General features: G+C 44.5%; 1 protein-coding gene across 1 annotated transcript in view; it reads left to right on the top strand.

Moving 5' to 3' along the window:
• The window catches only part of LOC128406012 (probable helicase senataxin), a 51,664-nt gene extending 27,880 nt beyond the window's left edge, over positions 1-23,784 (top strand). Inside the window, exons 2-4 of the mRNA XM_053373061.1 lie at positions 14,425-14,515; positions 15,018-17,900; positions 23,674-23,784. Coding sequence (XP_053229036.1) covers positions 14,441-14,515; positions 15,018-17,900; positions 23,674-23,784 — 3,069 coding nt within the window. The 5' untranslated portion in view covers positions 14,425-14,440. The remainder of the gene's footprint in view (positions 1-14,424; positions 14,516-15,017; positions 17,901-23,673) is intronic.
• The last annotated feature ends 4,005 nt before the right edge of the window (positions 23,785-27,789 follow it).

Below are 27,789 nucleotides of genomic sequence, written 5' to 3'. Positions count from 1 at the left end.
TCATTAAGGATTCGTGTTCCTGTTTAGAAAAAAGCAAATAACAAGCAGCAATATCAAATCCAGTGTTAGGCAATTTAGAGTGTAGCCACTCTAAAATCACTATTCTGTCAGCAGTGTCTGGGGGGAAAAGGAGTCCTGTAGGTGAAAACATTGTATTTAAGGAAAATCACGCGTATGAAGTGACCCCAAAACTCTGCAACTGCTGTAAAGTAAATTCATTAGGAATTTTAAGTTCAGGGAGGAAAGGAGAAAAAACAGTCTGCAATAGTGATGAAGAATGAGTCTCACTGTCTGAGGTGGAAATCAGACCTGTATGCTATGTCTTAATTTTATAAACCACCATAGGGAACTGGAACTGAAAAGTAGCAAGTTCTGCTGTCAGTAGATTCAAACCAGCACTGCCCTTAGCGGCATGGCGCAGATTTGTCACAGGAGACGTGTGTGTTAAAAGCAAGTGTGTTAGAAGAGCCAGCTATTGCTTCTAATTTAGCTTCAGTAAAAGACTGACAATCAGCTGGCACAACAGTCTTTGTTCTCCCATTTAGACTCAGGCTGGAAGGCCACCGGTCGGTCGGTCGGTCGTGGCATTGCCTGTCTTTAGCAGGATGAGCTGAAGGAGACAAAGCTGCTGCTAGGAGGGCAGATTTGTGAGTCTCGGTGTCAATGAGGCTTACTCATTTGAGCAATCTCTGTTTCTGACTTCTGGTACATCACTTTAAGAGCAGTCTTGCAATCAGCATTTTCATAAGACAATTGTTTCATTGAAACTTCAGAGGCTTCAAGGTTTGGAATTAAAGTACTGGCTGCTCTTAGCCCATCAAGAATGCCATGCAAGCCATTTTCTGTCACACTTCGCTTCAATTTGTTAAAAACTGCAAAGGGCAATGATTCATGGGCTCTCTGTCCCTGTGCATTCTGAGCAACAGGACAGACTGCTAATAGTGGCAATGTAACAGCTATTTTTTCTTCTTCACTGCTTCCTTCTGCCATATTTGGAATAGTCAATTTTTGCACTGTAGTCTGAGCCCTTTATGGAGCATTGCCCACTAAATAAGTAGGTGACATGGCATTTACCCAGGCAAATGAAGGTGCCGATGGCAATGGAATTACCTTTGGCATGACCTCAGAGAGAGGCTGAGATGGGAGGAACAATATTACAGCATTTTTAAAGGCAGCTAGGGTGACAGCAGCCACAAAATTAAAAGACGCCTGCTTCTTGGGAGAAAAGCAATGACAAACCTAGACAGCATCTGTCTAAAGGAAGGGAGATAGTAGTAATGGGGGACTTCAATTACCCGGATATTTGTTGGATGACAAACTCAGCCAAGAGCATAAGGTCAAACAGATTCCTCACTGGCCTTGCAGACAACTTCATTGTCCAGAAAGTGGGAGAAGCAACAAGAGGAACAGCCATTTTAGATCTGGTCCTAACCAATGTTGATGACCTGGTTAGTGGGGTAGAAGTGGAAGGATCATTAGGAGCGAGTGATCATGCTCTTCTGAAGTTTACTATACAGCGGAAAGGAGCAGCCAAGCATACTAGGACTCAATTTCTCGACTTTAAGAAAGCCGACTTCATAAAACTTAGGGAAGTGCTGGGTGAGATCCCATGGACAGTAGAACTAAAAGGAAAGGGAGTTCATGATGGCTGGGAGTTTAAGAGGGAGATAGTAAAAGCACAACTTCAGGCAATACCAATGAGACGGAAACACGGAAGGTGCCTAAAGAAGCCAGGGTGGCTATCTAAAGAACTTTTAACTGAGTTAAGATTAAAAAAGGATGTGTACAAAAAATGGAAAAGGGGGGAAACCACCAAAGAGGAATTCAAACAAATAGCCAGCACGTGTAGACACAAAGTCAGAAAAGCTAAAGCACAGAATGAACTCAGGCTTGCTAGAGAGGTTAAAAGCAACAAAAAAGGCTTTTATGGGTATGTTCGTAGCAAAAGGAAGAACAAAGAAACAGTGGGGTCACTCAGAGGAGAAGATGGTGAAATGCAAACAGGGGACACAGAAAGGGCTGAACTCCTCAATGCCTTCTTTGCCTCAGTCTTCTCCGATAAAGAAAACAATGCCCGACCTGAAGAATTTGGAGCAAATGATTCAGCAGAGGAAACACAGCCCAGAATAACTAAGGAGATAGTACAAGAATACTTGGCTAGTTTAGATGTATTCAAGTCTCCAGGGCCAGACGAACTGCATCCAAGAGTATTAAAAGAACTGGCAGATGTGATCTCAGAACTACTGGCAGTCATCTTTGAGAATTCCTGGAGAACAGGCGAAGTCTCGGTAGACTGGAGGAGGGCAAATGTTGTCCCTATTTTCAAAAAGGGGAAAAGAGAGGACCCAAATAATTACCGCCCAGTCAGTCTGACATCAATACCAGGGAAGATTCTGGAGCAGATCATTAAGCAAACAGTCTGTGAGCACCTAGAAAGGAATGCTGTGATCACCAATAGTCAGCATGGATTTCTGAAAAATAAGTCATGTCAGACTAACCTGATCTCGTTTTTTGACAGCATTACAAGCCTGATAAATGAAGGGAACGCAGTGGATGTAGCCTACCTTGATTTCAGCAAGGCATTTGACAAGGTGCCCCATGATATTCTTGTAAAGAAGCTGGTAAAATGCGGACTTGACTATGCTACCACTCAGTGGATTTGTAACTGGCTGGCTGACCGAACCCAAAGGGTGCTCATCAATGGTTCCTCTTCATCCTGGAGAAGAGTGACTAGTGGGGTGCCACAGGGTTCTGTCTTGGGCCCGGTCTTATTCAACATCTTTATCAACGACTTGGATGATGGACTCAAGAGCATTCTGATCAAATTTGCAGATGACACCAAACTGGGAGGGGTGGCTAACACCCCAGAGGACAGGATCACACTTCAAAATGACCTTGACAGATTAGAGAACTGGGCCAAAACAAACAAGATGAATTTTAACAGGGAGAAATGTAAAGTATTGCACTTGGGCAAAAAAAATGAGAGGCACAAATACAAGATGGGTGACACCTGGCTTGAGAGCACTACATGTGAAAAGGATCTAGGAGTCTTGGTTGACCACAAACTTGACATGAGCCAACAGTGTGACGCGGCAGCTAAAAAGGCCAATGCAATTCTGGGCTGCATCAATAGGAGTATAGCATCTAGATCAAGGGAAGTAATAGTGCCACTGTATTCTGCTCTGGTCAGACCTCACCTGGAGTACTGTGTCCAGTTCTGGGCACCACAGTTCAAGAAGGACACTGACAAACTGGAACGTGTCCAGAGGAGGGCAACCAAAATGGTCAAAGGCCTGGAAACGATGCCTTATGAGGAACGGCTAAGGGAGCTGGGCATGTTTAGCCTGGAGAAGAGGAGGTTAAGGGGTGATATGATAGCCATGTTCAAATATATAAAAGGATGTCATATAGAGGAGGGAGAAAGGTTGTTTTCTGCTGCTCCAGAGAAGGGGACACGGAGCAATGGATCCAAACTACAAGAAAGAAGATTCCACCTAAACATTAGGAAGAACTTCCTGACAGTAAGAGCTGTTCAGCAGTGGAATTTGCTGCCAAGGAGTGTGGTGGAGTCTCCTTCTTTGGAGGTCTTTAAGCAGAGGCTTGACAACCATATGTCAGGAGTGCTCTGATGGTGTTTCCTGCTTGGCAGGGGGTTGGACTTGATGGCCCTTGTGGTCTATTCCAACTCTATGATTCTATGATCTTAAAAAGCAGAGACATCACCTTGCCGACAAAGGTCCGTGTCAGGGAACTGCCATCAGTACTGGAGGGGGAGCGCAAAAGCCAGAGGCATCCAGGGATCGGGAGGAGGAGCCCATCTTCTGGGGAAGAGAATCAGCGTAGCACCAGTGGAGAAGGGGGGCAGGTGGGGGAAGTGGCGAGGCGGTCCCATGACTCCTTGCCTGGGCCCAGCGGGGAGAGTAGGGGTCCTCCGTTGCCCACGCCCTCCCTGCGCAGAAGGCTTTCGCGCAGAGAGGGTAGGCGGAGACTAGGCGTCAAAGAACTTATTTGCTGGAAGAAGTTTAAGAAACGCCCACTCACGGATTCTGCCAGCGATTGAGTCAGCCACGGGTGAGTGGCTGTCCGGACAGAAGAGGTTCACTTTGGCAGCCCAGCCAGGTGTTTGCACCCAGCCAGGGAGATAGGCACCTGCTTACGCACGAGCAACCCCTAGAACCATTACAGTCCATATAGTTAAAGCCATGGTTTTCCCAGTAGTGATGTATGGAAGTGAGAGCTGGACCATAAAGAAGGCTGATCGCCGAAGAATTGATGCTTTTGAATTATGGTGCTGGAGGAGACTCTTGAGAGTCCCATGGACTGCAAGAAGATCAAACCTATCCATTCTGAAGGAAATCAGCCCTGAGTGCTCACTGGAAGGACAGATTCTGAAGCTGAGACTCCAATACTTTGGCCACCTCATGAGAAGAGAAGACTCCCTGGAAATGACCCCCTTTCTCAGGCTGTGGAAACTTCGAGCAGTGAGAAAGAGTGGGTTGACTGAGCAGTGAGAAAAAGTGGGTTGTTGGAAACAGTTGTCTGGAAACATCAAGTAAGATGGGAGCACCATGGGAAGGAGCTAATGAGAACTTTCAAGAATCTCTGAGAATACATCTCCACCCCAGCTACACTGGGAGACAACAGCAACCGTGGAAGAAATTCAAGGATGGGACAGCAGATAAAGGCCAAGGAATCCATAACTGGACCTAATTAGACTGACACATGTAGTGAAAAAGAAAATAATTAGAGCTTCTCATTTGAAAGCCTATGAAAAGTTAAATAATGACACGCAGAGAAATTACGAAGAATACAGCTGTTATTTAAATCTTTAATATAAGTTATAAGAACACGAATCACAGTAATATAAGAACTGGATAAACACATTGATCACAGAGCACGGGAAAGCACTAATTAAAATTTCTAAATCTGGAAATAATTGGAATTAATTTGATATTAATTGGTATTTGTATAATTGGGGGAAACTAATAAAAAATTAGGGACGCGGGTGGCGGTGTGGGTAAAAGCCTCAGCGCCTAGGGCTTGCCGATCGAAAGGTCGGCGGTTCGAATCCCCGCGGCGGGGTGCGCTCCTGCTGCTCGGTCCCAGCGCCTGCCAACCTAGCAGTTCGAAAGCACCCCCGGGTGCAAGTAGATAAATAGGGACCGCTTACTGGCGGGAAGGTAAATGGCGTTTCCGTGTGCGGCTCTGGCTCGCCAGAGCAGCTTCGTCACGCTGGCCACGTGACCCGGAAGTGTCTCTGGACAGCGCTGGCCCCCGGCCTCTTAAGTGAGATGGGCGCACAACCCTAGAGTCTGTCAAGACTGGCCCCTACGGGCAGGGGTACCTTTACCTTTACCTTTAATAAAAAATTGTTGTTGCTTAAAAAAAAAATTAAAACAGAACTCCACTCTGGACTTGTGTAGGCCTTTTCGTCTCCTGAAGATGTTCTGCAAGGCAGCAGAGGTTTAGGATCAGAGTTTTCCTTCTCCTAGATGGGCTACCTTCCCAGGTTGACAAGCCCCATCTGACCCTCACTTCCCTCTACAGCACATGCAGAAATTGCCTTCTTGACCATTGGACCTACTATTTGTCTTGTCCGCGCAATCTGTTGCAGCCTGTCTTTGCATGCAAGGGAAGTCCCTTACTCACTCTGGGTTTGAGACCCATCAGCTACCCTTACCTCATTCAGCTGGCCAGTGAAAGCCAGCTCCGTATTGCTCTCCTTTACTTTGGATCACATCAGCACTTTACATTCTTGGCACAATTTGAATTCCAACAGATATTGGGGAAGTTGAAGTCTCCCATGACTACTATACCTCTCTACCTCTCTTTTAAATTGGAACCAGTGAAGGCAGTGAATGTCCTGTGTGAGTGTCTGGAGGCGGCTGGAGGATGGATGGCGGCTAACAGATTAAGGTTGAATCCTGACAAGACAGAAGTACTGTTTGGGGGAGGCAAGGAGCAGGCGGGTGTGGGGGACTTTCTGGTCTTGAACAGGGTAACCGTGCCCCTGAAGGACTAGGTGCGCAGCCTGGGAGTCTTTTACTTTTTCATCCTTAACCTCCCATGCCAATAATGTTCCATACATTCTTGAGATCACCTTGTTCTTATTTTGTAATAACTCTGTCTACTAATGAGATTTCATTTTTAAAACCGTTTTTCTTGTCTGCCTTAAACACTTCATTAAGTTGGTGATACTGAATCCACCCCTTTAGGTGATGTCTTATTTCCTCGTACTCTTTTAATATCAAATTACTATCTTTTTCTTTTAGTAAATCCTTATATGTAGCCCAATTTAATTCCATGTTTTTCTTTTTTACCGTTATCGCTTTTAAGGGTGAAATCCACCAGGGTGTCTTAGGCTTTGTATTTTACCCATACTCTATATATCAATTTTCTTATGATAGTATTAAGAAATCCCCTGTGGACCTTCACCTTTTTGTATCCTAAATACTCATGCCACCCACAGCAGTTATTAAACCCTTCTAGGTCTAATAAGTCCCCGTCTTGTAATATTATCCACTCTTAAGTCTCTGACCCACTCTTAAACCTTTAATTTCTTGATTACATCTTATTATTTATGCTAATACTTCTAAAATAATCATTGTTTAATAAAGATACTGGTCTGAAATTCTTTGGGTATGGGGTTCCTTGATCCTGTTTGGGGATTAGTGTTATATGTGCTTTTCCCCATGAAGATGGAATTTCTTCCCCTTGAAGAATTCGGTTCATTACCTCCATCAATGACAATGCCAATGTTCCTTGGAATACTTTGTAATACACCAAGGATAGTCCATCAGGTCCTGGCGATTTCCCTAATTTGGCTTGGTTCATTGCCGTATTGACCTCCAGCAAGGTTATCAGTGCATTGAGATTTTTGATTTGCTATTGGAGAGGTGTGGTGGATTAGATTCTAGGATGTACCGGTAGTTCTCTATTTTGGAAACTACAACTAATCCAGAATGCGGCAGCTAGTCTTGTGACTGGGAGTGGCTGCCAGGACCATATCACACCGGTCCTAAAGGATCTTCACTGGCTCCCAGTACGATTCTGAGCACAATTCAAAGTCTTGGTGCTGACCTTTAAAGTCCTAAATGACCTTATCCCAGTATACCTGAAGGAGCGTCTCCACCCCCATCATTCAGCCCGGACACTGAGGTCCTCTTCCGAGGGTCTTCTGCTGGTTCCCTCACTGTGAGAGGTGAAGTTAAAGGGAACCAGTCAGAAGGCCTTCTCAGTAGGTGATGCCTTCCTGTAGAATGTCCTCCCTTCAGATGTCAAGGAGATAAAGATCTACACAACTTCTAGAAGACATCTGAAGGCAGCCCTGTATCAGGAAGTTTTTAGTGTTTTATTATGTTTTTATATATGCTGTAAGCCACCCAGAGTGACTGGGCAGGGTATAAATAATAAAATTATTATTATTATTATTATTATTATTATTATTATTATTATTATTATTTGTTTGGTAATCTGCTCTAGTCATCCAAGTCTTCAGTCTGGCATGGTGGTCTATAGCAGACACCCATAATAATAATAATAATAATAATAATAATAATAATAATAATAATTTATTATTTATACCCCGCCCATCTGGCTGTGTTTCCCCAGCCACTCTGGGCGGCTCCCAATCAGTGTTAAAAACAGTACAGCGTTACATATTAAAAACTTCCCTGAACAGGGCTGCCTTAAGATGTCTTCTGAATGTCAGGTAATTATTTATCTCTTTGACATCTGATGGGAGGGCGTTCCACAGGGCGGGCGCCACTACCGAGAAGGCCCTCTGTCTGGTTCCCTGTAACCTCACTTCTCGCAATGAGGGAACCGGCAGAAGGCCCTTGGCGCTGGATCTCAGTGTCCGGGCTGAACGATGGGGGTGGAGACGCTCCTTCAGGTATACAGGACCGAGGCCGTTTAGGGCTTTAAAGGTCAACACCAACACTTTGAATCGTGCTCGGAAACGTACTGGGAGCCAATGCAGATCTCTCAGAACCGGTGTTATGTGGTCCCGGCGGCCACTCCCAGTCACCAGTCTAGCTGCCGCATTCTGGATTAATTGCAGTTTCCGGGTCACCTTCAAAGGTAGCCCCACGTAGAGCGCGTTGCAGTAGTCCAAGCGTGAGATAACTAGAGCATGCACCACTCTGGCGAGACAGTTTGCGGGCAGGTAGGGTCTTAGCCTGCGTACCAGGTGGAGCTGGTAGACAGCTGCCCTGGACACAGAGTTAACCTGCGCCTCCATGGACAGCTGTGAGTCCAAAATGACTCCCAGGCTGCGCACCTGGTCCTTCAGGGGCACAGTTACCCCATTCAAGACCAGGGAATCCCCCACACCAACCCGCTCCCTGTCCCCAAAAAACAGTACTTCTGTCTTGTCAGGATTCAACCTCAATCTGTTAGCCGCCATCCATCCTCCAACCGCCTCCAGGCACTCACACAGGACCTTCACTGCCTTCACTGGTTCTGATTTAAAGGAGAGGTAGAGCTGGGTGTCATCTGCATACTGATGAACACCCAGTCCAAACCCCCTGATGATCTCTCCCAGCGGCTTCATATAGATATTAAAAAGCATGGGGGAGAGGACAGAACCCTGAGGCACCCCACAAGTGAGAGCCCAGGGGTCTGAACACTCATCCCCCACCACCACTTTCTGGACACGGCCCAGGAGGAAGGAGCGGAACCACTGTATGACAGTGCCCCCAGCTCCCAGCCCCTCTAGACGGTCCAGAAGGATGTTATGGTCGATGGTGTCAAAGGCCGCTGAGAGATCCAGCAGAACTAGGAAACAGCTCTCACCTTTGTCCCTAGCCCGCCGGAGATCATCAACCAGCGCGACCAAGGCAGTTTCAGTCCCATGGTGAGGCCTGAATCCTGATTGGAAGGGATCCAAATGGTCCGTTTCCTCCAGGCGTGCTTGGAGTTGTTCAGCAACCACCCGCTCAATCACCTTGCCCAAGAATGGCAGATTTGAGACTGGGCGATAGTTGGCCAAATTGGCCGGGTCTAAAGATGTTTTTTTAAGAAGCGGTTTAATGACCGCCTCTTTCAGCGGGTCTGGGAAGGCTCCCTCACAGAGGGAAGCATTCACCACCCCGCAGAGCCCATCGCCCAGCCCTTCCCGGCTTGCTTTTATCAGCCAGGATGGGCAAGGATCAAGGAGACAGGTGGTCGGTTTCACTTGTCCAAGCAGCCTGTCCACATCCTCGGAGGTAACAGATTGGAATTGATCCCATGTAACAGGACCAGACAGAACTCTAGCACTCTCCCGCCCTGGCCCTGCTCCCACGGTGGAGTCTACCTCCTTCTGAATCTGAGCGATTTTATCTGCAAAAAACTTGGCAAAAGCATTGCAGGAGATCTTGGGGTCCCTACCAGGCCCCGGTGGTACAGGTGGTTCCGATAGATTGCGAACCACCTGAAAAAGTCTCCTGCTGCTGTTTTCTGCAGATGCAATGGAGGCGGCGAAGAAGGCCCTCTTCGCCGTCGCCATTGCCACTTGGTAGGCTCGACGTTGAGCTCTAACCCGTGTCCGGTCTGATTCAGAATGAGTTTTCCGCCACCGGCGCTCTAGCCGTCTCAACGATTGTTTCATCACCCTCAGCTCTGGGGAAAACCACGGGGCTGTCCGGGCTCCATGCAATCGGAGAGGGCGCTTCGGAGCCAGACAGTCAATAGCCCTGGTTAACTCCGCATTCCAGCGTGCCACCAGGGAATCAGCTGAAAGGCCATCAACTTGGGATAAAGCATCCCCTACCACTCTCTGGAAGCCAATTGGATCCATTAAGTGGCGGGGGCGGACCATCCGAATCGGTCCCACCTCCCTGCAGAGGGGAAGGGTTGCGGAGAAGTCCAGTTGCACCAGGAAGTGATCTGACCATGGCACTTCTTTCGTTTCGCTTTTAGTTAGTGTCAGATCACCAACATCCATAGAGGTGAACACCAAGTCTAAGGCATGTCCACGGCTATGAGTTGGGCCAAACTTATTCAGGGACAGCCCCATGGAGGCCATGCTTTCCACAAAGTCCCGAGCGGCCCCTTGTAAGGTCGTGTCGGCATGGATGTTAAAATCCCCCAGGACAACCAAGCTAGGTGTCTCCAGGAGCATATCCGCCACGACCTGAAGCAGCTCGGGCAGGGAATCCTTGGTGCAGCGGGGAGGTCGGTACACCAGTAGGAATCCTGTACTGCCCCTATTGCCCAACTTCCAGAACATGCACTCAGAAAACTGGGTCTTCCCAATAGGACGCCTGGTGCAGACTAATGACTTCCTAAAAATCACTGCAACCCCCCCTCCCCGCCCACATGACCTGGGTTGCTGTGCGTAAGAGAAACCTGGTGGGCAAGCAGCGGCAAGGACAGGCCCATCTGCTTCATCCAACCAGGTCTCTGTCACACATGCCAGGTCAAATCCTCCATCCACAATCAGGTCGTGGATGGCAGTGGTTTTATTCATCATTGACCTGGCATTGCACAGCAACACTTTCAGGTCATGTGGGTTTCCCTTGCTGATTACTGTATCCTTCCGGTCAGGACCAGACCTGGAGGCAGGGATAGTCCTCAAACAACGACTAAACCAGCCTCCTCGGTAATGACATGGTCTGGTCTTAGCATAACTCCTCCTCCTGCCCGTGATCACTGAGATCGGGTGTCCCAATACATCCCCCCCTGTGGAACCTGCCCCACCCAATCTATTGGCTGAGGCCCACTCCCAGGCAGCCATGACCCTTCCCCTTAAAAAGCAAAATACAAACTATATAATAATTTAACAGAATAATAATAATAATAATAAAACAAAACAGAACAAAACAAAACAAAACAAGAAACAATAGTGAATAATAAGGTCACTGTAGTTTCTCTCTCCTACAAGTTTTACCCATATACTCTCCTGATCAGGTTTGTGAGAGTCTTAGCAAACACATTTTTGCAAACCACTGTGAGATGCAGCTCAATCTCTTGCCAGAAGTCCTTGCTTAAGAAAGTGGAGACCATGATCCAAGAAGCCAAACCCTTCCTGATGACACCACCTGTGCAGCCAGTGGTTTACCTCCAGTATTTCCCTCTCTCTTCCTGGGCCACAACCTTCAACAGGAAGGAGTGATGAAAAGACCACCTGTGCCCCAAGGCTCTTCAGCTTCCTGCCCAGAGTCTCATAGTCCTATGCTATACATTGAAGGCTTTGTGTGGCATTATTTATTTGTACCCACATGAACCAGAAGGAAGGGGTAGTGGTCAGTGGGCTGTATAAGACTTGGCAACTTCTCTATCACATCATGAATCACTACACCTGGAAAACAGCACCCCCCCCCAGGACATACCTCCACACACTGCTGACTCTGTCCCCCTCAGTACCACCATCACACATCTCAGTGGCAGGAAGCATTCTGTACACTGTACCATCCACAGCCAACTTGGTGCGTTTTGAATTCTGCAACTGCTGTACTTGATCCACTGGCTCAGAATCAGAAAATAGACTTCTAGCAGGGTAGGAGTTTAATGCCTCTAATCTGGGTTATCAGCATACTCATCCATGATCACCAGCCTTAGATCTGAAGGGGTTAGTTCAAGAATGGAAAAAGACTCCTCCAAGTCACTTTGGTGCTGCTAACACAGTGGTTTGGCTTAATCCCCAGAGGCGCACACCCTTGTCTCTCCAGACCAGGGCTTTTTTTCAGCCAGAACTGAGTTCCACCACCTCTTCATAGCATACTGGCAGCTGTATAGCGTCACGGCACCCAGAGCTGCGTGTCAGAGGCTTTGGGCTGCATCCTGCCACTCGTGGCTTTGTGTCGGAGGCTGTGGGGCAGCACGTCAGAGGCGACTTTGTAATGTGGCAGTGGGGCAGAGAAGTGTGCCCCCCAAAAAGTGTTTTCTCCCTAAAAAAAGGCTTAGCAACTTTGGCTCCCCCCTAAAATAAGCTCAACAATTTAGTATTGTCCATCAAAAAAAGTGGGAGTTCCTGCACCTCTTTTTCTAGAAAAAAAGCACTGTTCAAGACAGACTGATGCCAACAACAACATCATAGGGTCAGTCTCCTAAAAAATTCCTGTGTTTTGGTGCTCTCAAACATAATCTCTTATACACTTCTAAACTAACATGTGATTTCTACTTCACCAATCACAGGATTATAGAAAACTTTCCCACAACTATTGCAACCCACTGACATCAATCTCGACCAGTGGTTTCAAAAACTGTGTGTCGTGACACCCTGGGGTGCCTTGGATGATGGTCAGGGGTGCAGCGAGCAACATGGGCCTCTGTCCCTCTTTCCTTCACTCCCTCGCATCTCTGCCTCCCAATGGCTTGCACAGCTGTTTGTTGCAGCAGCCCTGGCTACAAGCTCCCCAGGCGAGTGGTGCCTTTGGGGCTGGTCAGGGGGTGCTGGTTGCCAGGAGCTGAGGCAGCCTCGGAGTAAGCAAGCAGACTCAAGGGGCCCAGCCAGTCAGTCCACCAGCTCTTGCTGTTGGGAATGGACAGTGTGAGGAGACACTTCTCTTTGGGGCAGGGGGCACAGCTCAGACCAGGGACTGCAGCAGCTACCTGGAGGACTCCCAATGAGAGGGAAGAGGAGAGGAGGCTGAGGGAACACTCCATGAGGGAGGGTGTTTGAAAAAGGGTGAGAGGCTGCCAGTTCTGCAGGTAAGGGGAAATGTAACTGGGCTCCTGAGCCCCACAGGGGTGCCACAGAAAGAATGTAGTTGGTCAAGGGATCCATGGACTCAAAAAGGTTGAAAACCTGTTCTAGACCAGTGAGAGAGCCCACCCCAAACTCCTCCTTTTAACAATGTCTTCATTAATCATTTATCAATGTCTTTTGGTTAATCACTCTGTTTATCATTTGTCTATCAACATCTGCTTTCCATTATCTGTGATTAATACATCAGTCCTATTGACCTAAGGTTAAATGCAAGTTCTGTTATGCCTAGCATTCTTTTATCCATTGTCACAGTGATTATATGCTTACATGTGATGGTTTGTGTATGCTATTCGCAATAAGCACCCTCTGCTCACTCAGAGAGGTATTTACAGTTCTTTATTTTGCATATGTAAAAGCAGCACAGTACAATCATGCATCCGAATCGTCTGGTTCAGATTCGGGGAGTGGTCTTGTCCTGCTTCTCCTCCAACAGAAGAGGCGGCTGTCTCTGATCCCTGAGCTCCCTGTGCGGTGCTGGGGCTCTGCTTCAGCACCGGAGAGCCTTGCCTCCTCCTGGCTCTCCCCCTCTTCCCCTTCACCGTTTCCTTCTGACTGTTCCCCCTCTGACTCTTTTCTTCCCCCTGACTCCAAGGCGTCCCTTGGCAGTCCCGTGACATTACATTCCGTCAGAGTTAGTTCTCTCAGTGTACCAGGACACTGGGCACACATAACTTCTTGGTTAAAAATAATGCTTTTTCTCTGTTAGAATAGGTTAGTCAAAGTTCATACACAGATGATAAAACTAATACAGCATATGGAGTCCTAAAGGCTCAAAATGGATCCTGACAAGATGAAGGAAAATGGAAATTTCTCCTTCATGTAAACTATATCTTAGTGTTACATTTGAAGCAGGCATTTGAGCAGAACCTGGGTCTCAATTTAAGTTTGAGAATAATTTAAGTGTTCTTTGTGACAAATTACGTTGTAAGACCATAATCATTCCCATAGCCTTGGGACTCCAAGTCAGTGAGGAAATAACACTGAGCTTAATTACATTTTATTCTGTTCTTTTCTGCCCGCCCCGCCCCCCCCATCTTGAGCTTTCAGAATAGTGTGTACTACACATTTAAATAAGTAGCTAATGGTTTAAACCTGTCATGGACTGTCTGGATGCGGGGGAGTGGTGGGAGGTGCCAGCTGGAGAACCCCCAAGGGATCCTCCAGGGGAAGAAGGCTCAGAGCCAGGGGACTGATGGTGGGATGCTGAAGAGTGGTCAGAGGAAGAAGAGGGAGCGGACTGGGAGTAGGTGGTGTTGGAAGCTGAAGAGGTAACAGGGTTTAGTGAACAGGAAGAAGCTGGGGCAGAAAGTCATAATTCAGAGGCTGGAGAGGAAGGGGGCCAGTAGACCAAGAAGAGGCAGGCTGCTGAAGGACTAAGGAGTGTCTCCCTTCTATGACCAGCTCCGCTCCCCCCGGCCTCCCAGAACATGCAGAGAAATGAAAAGAGCAGAGGAGAGATTGGTTGCGTGCAGACGTAGTCTCCGACTGCTTGGAAAAACCCCTGGAGAGGAGAGACCATAGGCAGCTGTGGGAGGGCAGGGACCTTCAGTCCTTGCAACTTCTGCATTGGGCCAAGACCTACTGGGAAGAGTTGCTGGGATCACTAGGCCTGCACTGTTTTTGTTTCTTTGAATAAAGAGTTAACTTCACTGACACCAGTGTTTTTTTATTGCTGACCTTCACATGACTGGCTCCTGACAAAACCCTTGGCTTTCTTAATATTTTTGAAGGACTAAATCTGAGCCCATGTCGGACTATGGAGATGAATTTGTCACTTGCAGCCAACTGGCGTATGACTACCACATTGAAAAGCCCCACAAGGTAACTTGCTTGTTGATCTATCTTACTGTCTTCTTCCATGCTTGAAACATGGCTATGTGGACGGTTCTGGATTATAGTTATAGAGAAGTATCAAATCACATCTGTCCTCTAGAACAGAAGCAGTTTTCCTCCTCCATGTTTGTTTGAAGGGTGGTTTTTTATTGGCGACAGAATTCACCCCCTTGAAAACCTTGTCTTTTTTTCATTTTTTAAAAAAATGTTTCTAGGCTTGTTGGCTGGCAATACCCCCCCCCCCAAAAGATCACTGTATAGTGACTAGTATAGGGACAGGGGACCTGTGGCTACAACTCCCATATCTCTGATTGTTGGCCATGCTAGCTGGGGCTGGTGGAATTTGAAGTCCAGCAACACTTGAAGGGTGACAAATCCCCCTTTCCCATCCTAGTGAAATCCTTGAAGTGAGGCGGGTTGTTGTTGGATATGCAGAGCAGGAAAGTTGAGAACATGCTGCTAAACATTGACTTCCTGTTTCCTGTTTCAGGATACCATTTGTCCTGATTACTGCCTCTACTTGTACAAAGATATGCAGACTCTGACCGACCTGTTACATTCTGACATCGGCCAAGACATGCAGTTGCACAACAGCACTTTTTTATGGTTCATCCCTTTTATCCACTCCCTTATGGACCTGAAGGACCTGGGGATTGCCTACAGCATAGTGGTCATTCATCACCTGTGTTTGGAAATCCAAAATGTCCTCAGTGGCACTGTTGAGACTTGTGACAAAGTGTCTGAGTTCTTCATCTGGATCTTGGTGACTGTTGTTGAGTGCAGCCTTAAGAAAAATTGCCTTCATTTTCTGTGGATCAGCTCAGAAATGTGGGTGTGGATAGTGGTGAAATGTGTCATGCTTCCAAGTACGGTGTTCATGCCTGGCATTGAGAGAAGAGTAGTCAGGAATAGCTTAAGAAGCACAGTGACATCACCATCTTGGGAACCTGAGCCCATACAGTTTGCCTGCATGAAACTGATCCGTAACATCCTGAAGGAAGGGTATCAGGTTGTGCAGTCACCCACTTGTAAGCAGTTCCTTGATGAACTCAACTTGCTTCGCCGTAGCCACAAGCACTGGGAGCTGAGTTCCCCGCAGGCTCTAGAATTACAGAACACTCTGAAGGAGATCATATGGAGCATCATGAGCAAATCGTTAAATCCTTCCTCCCTTGTGAAGAGCCCTCCTGTTTGTGTAACTTCACCTACTTTCCTGATGAACCACAAAAGGCAGGAAGACAGGTGTCCAATGAATATGGACAATGAGCACCTACCCTGCTTGTCTGTGTTAGCAAACAGACACATGGATGCCCAGAAAAATGTGGTGTCTCATCAATGGCCAGGGGTCCAAAACAAGCAAGATCCCTTCTACAAAAGCGTTGGCCTCGGTTTTCAAGACCTGGAGACCAAAGACTTCAGCACAAAGGAGAAGCCCAGTTCTTCCAGATCTCTTACAGAAAAGAATGGTAACAGCAGCAGTGCTTTGGAGAGAAAGGTTGGTCTAAATGACCTTACAAGCAAAATCAGATCTCTGAAACCAGACAGCACCCTGCAATTAAAACTGTTACCTGAAAGCAGTAGGAGAGGAAATACCAATCTGGAGCCAGGAACAGAAAAGCTGCAGTTGGTCAGAGACAGAACAAAGAGCCAGGAAGGGCAGAGGAGTGAAATCATTGTAGCCAGAGGCAGCACATCAGACACATTGCCTTGCAAATCAGAGGCAAGCTCAGGCAAGGCCTCTGTTGTGTGTGCTAAAGGAACCAGTTTACCCATTGACTCTAGCCAGGAAAGCATCATCCGTCACCAAAAATGCATTAAGAGGAAAGCTAAAGGCGCTGTTCAAACTTTGTCTGCCCGAGAGAGCAACAAGTTGTCTGCTGGTGCAGATGATTCCCCAAACCAAGTCATTATTTCTGACGCTTCTTCAGATGAGGATGAAAACAAAATGAAAGCTGGTAGAGAGAGCAGGAAAGGGCAAGTGGACGTGTGCCTTGAGAAGAAATTCAGTGCCCCAGAGCAAGAGCCATTGACTACTCCAGACCTCATACATCATACAGCAGCTCGTGAAGGCCACATCGGCAAGGGAAATGCAGTGGTATGCTCAAATTTCACAGGGATATGTGCTGGCAATGGAAGCTGTTCCAGGTGCACAGATCCAGTTCTGCCCAGTACATCAGCATCTGCCAGTCCTTCAGGGTCAGCACCTGCTGTCAAAGAATCCACTATTCAGCCAGGGAAGAGCTCTGCAGAATATGGGCAGGTTAAAACAGCTAGAGAAAGTCCCAAGGGAAGCATCAAGCCAAGCATGCACAGTAAAAAACCACTGCTGGCAAAACTGGCAAGATCTACTCCTGCTCTGGTCCCACCCAACGAAATCCAACATATGCCAGCCCCAACCTTAGTGACAGAGAAACATGGCCTATCAGAGAAAGTCCAAAGAGCAGCTGAACTTGCTCAGTGCACACAGGACAGTCTTGCTGAGTCGCGCAGTTACAGGGAAATTGTTGGCGAGGTGGATGTTCCCCAGGAAAGGACATCAGAATTAGTAAATGCTCAGCAACTAACTACTAGAAATAAGAACAATTTTGCCTGCCAAAAACGTCAGCTCTATAGGCAGACAAACCCCAAAGAGAGAGAGAATTGTCAGTGTACTCACGGAGAAACTCAGGAGGCTCAGCCAGCCAAAAAACCCAAGGCGGCAGAGCTAAGACCTGTGCAGTCTGCCAGTATGGTGGGGGTGGAAAATCAGAAGGAAAGTTCTGCTGGAGCTAGTAAAACCAGTCATTTGACCTTTCCAGATCCCTCCTCTAGCCCATGTGACGAGGATGTGGCTTTGAAAAAGAGAGAGCCCCAATTGAATGAGAACAAAGATGGTGACGGCTTCTTTCTTACACAGTTGGATCCAGTGGACATGGAACTGTGTTCACAAATAGAAGATGGCAGTTACCTCTCAAACATGGAAGTCAATATATCTGCAAGCCCACTGCAGGGTAGTAATGATGACTTGCAGTTCAAGACCCCGATGCTGAGCAGCATTCTCCAGCCTCGGATTTCAAACAACACCCCTCAGTTGCTGAATGTGCAAAATAACCATATTGTCATGGCGCTGCCCACCCCCAGAGCTGGTTCTTGGAACAAAGTGCACCAACCCTTTGCACAAGCAAACATTGTGAATGCCCAGCAGAGACACCATGGGATTTTCACCAGAGAGGTGCTGAAGTGGAACTATGACATGTTTGCAAACTTTAAACTGTTTGGGCCACCAAGCCATCTCCTTCAGTCTATTGTTGCCCCTGTCACAGCCAAGTTTGAGGATTACAATGACTACTTCAATACTTTCTTCCCCTTAATGATGCTAAATGCATTTGAAACGGTAAGCTGGCAACAGACCATCTCATTTTTCTCTTTCCTCCTCAAAGGAAATCCTCCCACTAGCTGCAATTAAACTCACTCTCTCTCTCTCTCTCTCTCTCTCTCTCTCTCTCTCTCTCTCTCTCTCTTTCAAAAGTTGACACGTTTCCAAATACACATCCATTTTGTGTTCAACTTCCCCGCCCCCCTCTATGGTTTCCCCCGTAATTTTTAAATTTGCTGCATATTATCAATATTCTATACCTTGTCTTTTCCACACTGTACTCAACAACAAGTATTCAGTTGCTGTTCTTCATTCAAATCCTACCTACGTTTTAACATGTTTACAATAATTCTTTAAATATTCAACAAAAGGTTTCCACTCCTCCTTAAAACCTACCTCTTCTTGATCTCTAATTTCCATAGTTAAGTTTGCCAATTCGGCATATTCTGTCAGTTTAAACTGCCACTCTTCTTTAGTAGGTGTCTCCTGATTTTGCCATTTTTGTGCATAGAGTACTCTTGCTGCTGTTGTAGCATACAATTGGTTCGTCTGTCTTCTTGAAACATCTGACCCAGTTATCCCTAAGAGAAATGCCTTGGAGTTTTTTGGGAGCATCACCTTATGTAATTTTTTAACCTCATTATAAACCAGCTCCCAAAAACTCTTAGCCACTTTACATGTCCACCACATATGGTAAAAAGTGTCTTCTGCTTCTTTACATTTCCAACATAAGCCTGACTCTGATTTGTACATTTTTGCTAGCTTACTCGGTGCCAAGTACCATCTGTGAGTCATTTTCATAAAGTTTTCTTTCAAAACATAACACATTGAGAATTTTATATTCAATTTCTACAGTTTTTCCTATGCCTTCATCTCTATATTGTGCCCACATCGCTAGTTCAGTGGATCATAGCAGATTTATCTATTTCTTTTTTTAAATGATATTTATTAAGATTTTTCCATTATCAACAATCAAAGAAAACACAAAAATACAAAAAAGAAAACAAAACAAAAAAAAGAAAAAAAATTAAAAACATATAATTCAAAGTCTTCACTTTCAATAACATATTTTCCTGACTTCCCCTCACTTCCCCCTCTTGTATTCCAGTTCAAATTGTTGGCTCAACAAGTTCTTATCCCCAATTTCTGACCTTTTTACATTTCAGTCATTTTAGAAGGATCAATTTTAACTTTTAAACTTTTACCTTATAAATTTATAACTTATAACTCATAAACATCAATAATTGCACATCTGTTCTCATACTTAAAGCCTTTTTTCTAAAGTCGACCTAAGTTCCCTTCCACAATTTCCCCCATTCTCATACAGATAACAAAACAAGATAAAAACAAAACAAATTATAATTATGCCCCCTTTGGATTCCCCAACTCCACCCCCCCTTTCCCGGTTCCAATCCCAATAATCGTCCATCAGTCAATTTACTCTCTCAGCCTGGGGATCTCACGTCCGAGGCTCTCAATTCTCTCTCAGTTCCTCTCTGCCGGCTTTTTAGATAGTCCTTAGTATTAAACACCAAATCTCGGAGAAGCTCTAGTCCAATAAAGTCCATATTTCTTCCAACCAGACCTCCATACTCAAAAGTGGAGCCTAAGTCTTGTTTCTTACTCTTTTTTTATCCAAATGTCCCAAAAGCTCCAACTTCCTTCTTAATCAGATTTGTAATCCATAGGTCTTCAGATCTCCACACAAGAAGATCTTTCCATTCTTCAGCCTCCAATTCAAACCAAATTTTCACCATCAAGTTCTTATTTTCCTTTACAGCCATCATGCCAGGCCTCTGGCTCTCCTTTACCATCTGTAAAATTACAGCTCCTCCTTCCTTTTTCTCACGGACACCATATATCTCTTTCTTCCCACTCTCAAAGCTCTCCAGTTTCTCTTCATGTTCAGCTGCATGAACTTCCTGAGTCGGTTCCTTGTCCGATTCAATGAATTTGTTTACTGTTAAGTCCAGAGTTGTAACATTTGTAGCCAAAACATCAATTTGGCCTTGTAACTTTCCCAAGAGAACAAAGACTCTGTCCAGTTCAGCTTGAATTTCCCCTCCTTCAGCCATTCTTGTAATGTCCCAAAACCCCCTCTAGAGGGATTTTGGTTACTTAGTATTCTTTCCAGTTCAAATCCAAAAATCAAATTAGTTTGTATCAGTTCTTCCTTGTTTTCAACAAAATATAGTCAAATTGTAGCAAATATAGCCAGCAGAAGCAACAGAAACAAAGTTCTCTCTTTCCGTCTGACAGCTAATTTGACAGCTGTCAAACTCTTACAATACCTTCAGCAGGCTCTCTCGCGGATCGCTCCCGGGTCCGGGGGGGTAGCACTTCAGCTCCCAAAATTATCTCTTATCCTCCAGTAAGATTTCTTCTAATGCCAAATCGTGAAATTAATGTCTTTTGCCAAATGATGCAAGGAAAAAATTCTCTCGACCTTAGTTAGCAGGTCCTTGCTTTAGATTATTTACAGGAGGAGGAGGCTGACTTCCTGTTTACACCTCCCCCGATCGTGCCTAATTCTTCAGAAAATTTTCTTTAAAAAATCCAATTTCCGTACTACTCACGGGTTGTTATTTTGGAGTCCAAATCACAAGAAGAAGTCAGCGCTCTCTGGCCATGGCACGCGGCTTCACTCCACAGGAGAAGCAGACGACTCACAGCACCGCGCCGCTCACCCCGTCCCCCGTTCCGGAGCCTTTAAAAAGGCTCCTTCGCGGGTCGGGGGGGCGCAAATGGTGCCCGCCGAGTCACCAAGTTCACAGGCTTCTCCGCCTGTGATTTTTAAGGGTCTCCGCGTCGCCGCAGCGGTACAACCCTGATCCTGTGGAGCCGATTCCCTCCGGAGCTCGGAGGGAATCCGCCATTAGCCGTTGGCGCTAACCCGGAAGATTTATCTATTTCAATCTTTAGTTTCTCATCCTAAAAGCCTCTTATACATCTTTGAAATTAGTTTTTCTCTGTTCTCTAATAACTCTTTTTCAAACTGAGAGCTTTGATTAATAAACCCATGCTTCTTACCTTGTTTAAATACTTCAATCAGTTGATAATATTGCAACTAATTGATCAACCAATCCTTTTTATCCTCTAACTTCTGAAGCAGCCATAGGCAAACTCGGCCCTCCAGATGTTTTGGGACTACAATTCCCATCATCCCTAGCTAACAGGACCAGTGGGCAGGGATGATGGGAGTTGTAGTCCCAAAATAGCTGGAGGGCCGAGTTTGCCTATGCCTGTTCTTAAGCATCACACCCTCTTCTGTGAGGGCCAGTAGGTCCCTATAGGTCACCCATTTCTTCTCCATGTTTTGTTTTTTTCTGTGAAATTGCTTTTTTAATTACATTTTTCAAAAATATTTTGACAAAAATACAGATCCAATATTTTCAAACAAATACCGTATTTCTCGCCCCATAGGACGCACCGCCCTATAGGACGCACCTAGGTTTTTTTTGGGGGGGGAAATAAAGGGGGGGGGGAAATTCCCCCCCAGGCACAGGGCTGGCGCGGGGGAAACCCGAGCTTCCCCCGACCCCAGCCCCCAGAACAGCCTGCTATCCGCAAGCCTAGGAGCCGCGCCAGTCTGTTTGGTTTAAGTTAATCCTGCTAATGAACTTACATGTGTACAATAACATTTCCAGTAAGTCTTTATACTTCTCTCAGACTCTATATAAGTTCTTCCTGAGTACATGATTTGAGAACTTTTTATATATCGTCGCTTTACCATACTGTAAACATACGTCCCAGCTAAATTTATTACCGTATCCTTCTAGATCTAGCAATTGTGTATTATCAATACAATCAAAAGTCTGGCATTGCAAAGCCACCTCTATCTTTAGTATCCATCAAAATGTTATGCTTTATTCTTGGCTTTCTCCCCGCCAGACAAATATTGAAATATCTCTTTGCCATTCCTTAAAGCAGCTTGTGTTATTTATTATTGGTATTGTTTGGAATAAGAATAACATCTTAGGTAAAATATTCATCTTTATGGCTGAATCCTTCCTAAAAATGAAAGTTTCGTCCTCCCCAATTAAACTTAAGCCACACCTGCACATACATTTAAATCAGTATTGTACCACTTTAAACAGTCTTGGCTTCCCCCAAAGCATCTTGGGAACTGTAGTTCATTAACGGTGTCAAGAAGAGGCTCCTATTGCTTGATTGTTAAACCACTCTAGAAATTGTAGCTCTGTGTGAGAGGAAAAGGGCTCTCCTAACAACTCTCAGCATCCTTGACAAACTCCATTTCCCAGGATGCCTATGTCAGGGACATGGCTGAATTGAATGCCGGGGAAGAGTCCGACTCTGGAGACCAAAGATCGCAGACAGAGCAGGAGGAGGTGGGCTCGACCCCCTTTCATCAAGAGTTCCCTGACTCAGCTAGAGAAAGGGGAGGGGGAGAGATAGACGGCAGTGGGAGGGTTGCTAAGCAACCAGCAGAAAGGCAGCGGACAGGGAGTTCTTCTTTTGAGAGCTGAAAAGGTTAGAATGCAACGGAAGTGCAAAAGGGGAAAGGCTGGACTTTGGCATCCTTCTTGGTGTGACAAGGGCGGAGACTTAGAGTGACTAACTTGTTTCAAGAGTGTCAGGCTGGGAGCTGCACTCTGGATGTAATTTATTATAAATGTACCATAAAACTGACAGGGAGTCATTAAATCTTATCAAGGCTTGCTTGCCTGTCTGAGACCATTACAGCCTATGCGGGAAGGAGCCATGGCTGTTTAAAGTGGTATAACAGTGCTTTAAAATGTAGGGTGTGGATGTTGTCTTAGGACAGGAGGTGGGGGAACATCTGTGACCCTCCAGATGTTACTCAACTACAACTCCCATCAGCCCTAGTATATGGCCAGTGGCACCAGGGATGGATGGATGGGCATTGTAGTCCAGCAATATCTGGAAGGCCAAAAGTTAAATTAATAATAATAATAATAATAATAATAATAATAATAATAATAAAAATAAAAATAAAAAAAATAATTACCACCCCACCACTCTGGGCGGCTTCCAACAAAATATTAAAAATACAATACAACATCAGACATTAAAAACTTCCCTAAACAGATTCCCCACACCAGCCTTTGAAAGGCGTGTCTCGTTCATGCAAAAGGGATTTTTGTAAGCCTAACTGTTGCACTAGTGTAGTAGTGGACTCTAGGGTTTTTTGGCAAGGGGGAGCGGGGTTAAAAGTGTCCCATTTGGGTTTTTTTTGGATGGGGCAGGTGTTGAATGTTTTTATTTAGTTTTACAAATGTACGCGTCAAAATTATGCTAATACATCAATAGACATTTTTTTAAGCAATACAGTCCTCCCTCCCAATCCCACTGAGCAAGAGCATGTGTATTTAACAAAATACATTGCATCACAATTGTCCATGAGTAGATGGAGGCTGCTAATTCGATGGATTCCCAAACAGGAAAGTAATAACAGAACATCATATGTCCATAAAATGGTTGGAGTCTTATGTTCAATATAGAGCTTTCATATATTTGGTAAGTTTCTTCATTAATATCACTGTCCATATCTTTTGTCCTCATAAGAAAAGTTGCAAGTTTGCTAAGTTTTGTGCCACCAGTTGTTGGGCTGCTGCAAGCAGGGATTTTATTATTTCCTTAGACTGTAACTCCTTTTGCTCTCTGTGAAAATCAGTCAATAAAGTTAACTGTGGTGAGCCACAGACTCTCTGGGCCCCATTTATGAGCAGGGAATCCTGCCCAATGGTTGTAGCAGCCCACATGTGGTGGAAGAGCAGTCTCTTAAGCCTATGCTTCCATTTCCCTGCAGATGGCACAGGAGTGGCTAGAGAACCAGAAATCAAAAGAGCAAAGGCCTTTTGAGTTGAATTTGCTGAACTTCAATGCAGACACAAATGAAGCAGATTTTACAAGTGAGTGAGTGAGTGAGTGAGTGAGTGAGAATTTCACTGCATATAAACAAATGGGAAGTAGAAATGCACTCCTGTTTTTAATGGTGGTTGTAGTAGATAACAGAAGTGCTTGTGTTAACACTAGACTGTTGGGGTGAGCAGTCAAGGGCTATTATACTTTATTCTGCCTGTATCTTTTTTGCTTTTCTGCCCAACACAGAATGTTGATGTGTATTTTAGCCTGTTTTCAGTTTCTCGTTGATTTGATTTTTAAAAAATGTTTTAATCTTTTGGTAAACTGCTTTGAAGTTGTGAAAAACCAAACAAGCGGTGTATAAATTTTATGAAATAAAATAAACCAATATCTGTGACAAACAAACTGATATCCAGGTGCTGCAAATAATTAAATGAATAATGAATAAAAATCAATTTTATTTGATTAAAAAGAAAAAAAACGAGGATTGAGGCAAGGTGTGCCTGCTTTATCTCAGTACCCAGAATGCTTTCTCTCTCCAAAATGGACCTCAGCAGGTCTCACCAATGAAAAAGCTCATACAACTAAATTGAGTGAATTATTTATTAGAATGTGTGACTGGGTAACCAAAAACATCTGGAATTCAAAGTTCAGCTGTAGCAACTTGTGCTCGACATGCCTACTGTTTAATTAAGAGCTTTTGGTAACAACGTAGTTGTATCTGTATGTGGCTAAATGCTTGCATATTTTTGTTCTGCGTTCAAATTACTTCTCCAGTTAACATCACAAGAAGCAATTTAGAGAAACAGCTGCACCCAAAGGAATGTGACTTGGTGTTCTTAATATTGTCTGAAAAGCAAAGCTTCTATAGCAAAGAAGGCAAGGCAGAGAGCTGTCCATTATGCCATGTGGGCTATGTGACTCAGTTTTATACTGGTAGGTGTTTTTTTTTAAAAAAAACTAATAAGTAAGTGTACAAAACAATTATGTTAGCCAACCCTTGGTGTCAGTAAGTTATTTGATTTGGGATGGGGGACCCATTTCTGCTATTTCAGCATGAAATTCTGGCTCAGTCCAGGTATTGCACCAAGCTTTGTGGTTAAGAAAGCTTAACTATAGTTTGGCATGAAGTTTTGAGTTGACAAACCATGGTTTATCATCCACTGGCAAGCCAAGAAGCCATGGATTGAGATCAGAAGCCATTGTTTGAAGTGGGGTTACAAGCCACGGTTTTGGGAAATGGAAGCAGGCAAAGAACTCTAAACAATGTACAGTCTGTTAATATGTATGCTAGAAAAGCTCTCAAATCATGATTTGAATGCTAGATGATAATGAATGCATACACTGTGGTTTCTGAATTGTACCCCTGTCTCTCTCTCTCTCTCTCTCTCTCTCTCTCTCTCTCTCTCTCTCTCTCTCTCTCTCTCTGAGATGAAAGAGCAGGATGCCTGTCTCCTGTCTGTCAAGACACAAGGAAATTTGTCCGGTGTTGATAAGAATGTCAGGTGTGTGGTGGTCAGTTCTTTAGTGACAACGGAGCAAATGTTCAAGGCCCTCCTTCTTCTGAACCGAAGCCCTCTAGCCAAAGCCATAATCAGCCCACAAAACTCTGACTTCTGTCTGACAGGCTCAACTGTGGACTTGGAGACTTCTGTAAGTGTTTGTTTTACAAGGCAATATAACCCAGTTCTGACTTGGGGAGGTATAAGATATTTTGCTACCCATTACACAAATCGTATGCCAATGAGCCAGGTGTTAAGCTGAAACTCCCTCAGAGATGGGCAGAGAAGACCAGAGAGAGGCAAGAGAATATTTCTACTCCAGCAGCCAACTTTCCGGAGGTGGAGGCGGGGGATAGGAGGAGAGACAGTTAGCTGTTAAGATTAGCAGCAGATGGAAGCTTTCTCCTGCCATCTCCAGGGAAGCCTTCGGAATTATGGTTCACACACTGCCGCTTTTCAAGTGTTGCCCGTAACATGTGGCCACAAATCTGCATCTCTTGGGAACATGGTCTTTTAGATGTGAGACAAGGGTGGGGACCTCAGTCCCAGGGGCCAATTGCCACCCTCCAGGCCTCTCTGTTGTTGTTTTTTAATAATTTTTATTAATTTTCCAACACAAATAAACAATCATATCAGAATTTCCACAAATTTAACTCTATTTGGACTTCCTTCAGCTTCTCTGACAATCATCCATATTTGCCTCCCAGTTACGCATTTCTTCTGTTTATATTGCCATTAACCTTCCCTCCCACTTCTATTTCTTTCAAACAATATATCTCAACTTTCACAGTGCTTCTTGGAACCCCACTAGCATTGTTTGCACATCACACGTACTTTTCAGATATTCGACAAATTTCCCCCAGTCCTCGATGAACTTTTGGTCTCGAAGATATCTAATTTTCCCAGTTAATCTGTCCAGTTCTGCATAGTCTGTCAGCTTCAGTCTCCATTCTTCTACCGTCGGTATTTCCTCTTGTTTCCATTTCTGGGCCAGTAGAATTCTTGCTGCTGTAACTGCATATTGGAAAAGTTTACAGTCCTTTCTTCTTATTTCATTTCCTGTAATCCCTAAAAGAAATATCTCTGGTTTCTTTGCAAATGTACATTTTAACATCTTTTTCATTTCATTGTATATCATCTCCCAAAATCCCTTCACTTTCTTACACTCCCACCACATGTGATAAAACGTTCCTTCTGTTTCCTTACATTTCCAACACTTATTACACATCTTATACATTTTTGCTAATTTTACCGGTGTGATATACCATCTGTAAAACATTTTCATAACATTTTCTTTTAGTGCCATACAAGCAGTGAATCTTAAGTTCTCCTTCCACAGTTTTTCCCAATCCTCAAACTGTATATTGTAACCAAAATCTTTGGCCCATTGTACCATTACCGATTTAACTTCCTCATCTTTCATATTCCATTCCAACAATATTTTGTACATTTTTGACAGAATTTTAGAATCATTATTTATCACTTCTGTCTGGAACTTTGAGTCTTTTTCTACATAACCCTTTTCTTTGATATCTTTTTTAAACATTTCATTAACCTGAAAATAATGCAACCAGTCATAAACATGTTCTCTAACTTGTTCGTATGGCTTTAGTTTCCATTTTCCTCCTTCTTTGATTATCAATTGACCATATGTAATCCAGTTAACTCTCATATTTATTTTCTTTACACTCATAACCTCTAATGGAGACAACCAGTGTGGAACTCTGGGTTCTAATATGTTTTTGTACCTATCCCATATTTCTATTAGTGAGCTCCGAAATATGTGGTTCCCGAAACCTTTATGAATTTTATTCTTTTCACACCATAAATACGCGTGCCATCCAAATCTGTTGTCAAATCCTTCTAAATCTAATAACTCCCTATTCTCTAATTTTATCCATTCTTTCAACCAGCAAAGACATGCTGCTTCGTAGTATAGTTTCAAGTCCGGCAGGGCGAAGCCTCCTCTTTCCTTTGCATCTCTTAAGAACTTAAATTTAATTCTCGGCTTCTTACCCTGCCAGATATACCTCGAGAGCACTCTTTGCCACTCTTTAAAAATTACTACCCCCTTTATTATGGGGATAGTCTGAAACAAAAATAAAATCTTTGGAAGAACACTCATTTTAACCATAGAGATTCTACCCCAAAAAGATAACTTCAATATTCCCCACATCTCCAAATCTTTCCTTATTCAATTCCAGACCGGTGTATAATTATTCTGAAACAAATCAATATTTTTAGGAGTTAACCAAATTCCTAAATATTTTACCTTTTTCACCACCTCTATCTCTATTCTTTGTTGCATTATTTCTATCATACTTTGATCCATATTTTTAGCAATTATTTTAGTTCTTGTTTAGTCTGAACCCTGCCACATTTCCAAATTTCTCAATCTCTTCCAATACTTCTTTTACACTTTCTAATGGTTCTTCAATCGTAATTACTAGATCATCTGCAAAGGCTTTCACTTTGTATTCATTCTGACCAACTGTTACCCCTTTTATTAATTCATTTTGTCTCATCGACCTCAAAAAAACCTCTAGGACCATTATAAA

The sequence above is a fragment of the Podarcis raffonei genome, chromosome W (genome assembly GCF_027172205.1).
Source record: "Podarcis raffonei isolate rPodRaf1 chromosome W, rPodRaf1.pri, whole genome shotgun sequence".
Classification (NCBI taxonomy): Eukaryota; Metazoa; Chordata; class Lepidosauria; order Squamata; family Lacertidae; genus Podarcis; species Podarcis raffonei.
The sequence above is the reverse complement of the archived record's forward strand: the minus strand, read 5'-3'. Positions and strand labels throughout refer to the sequence as shown.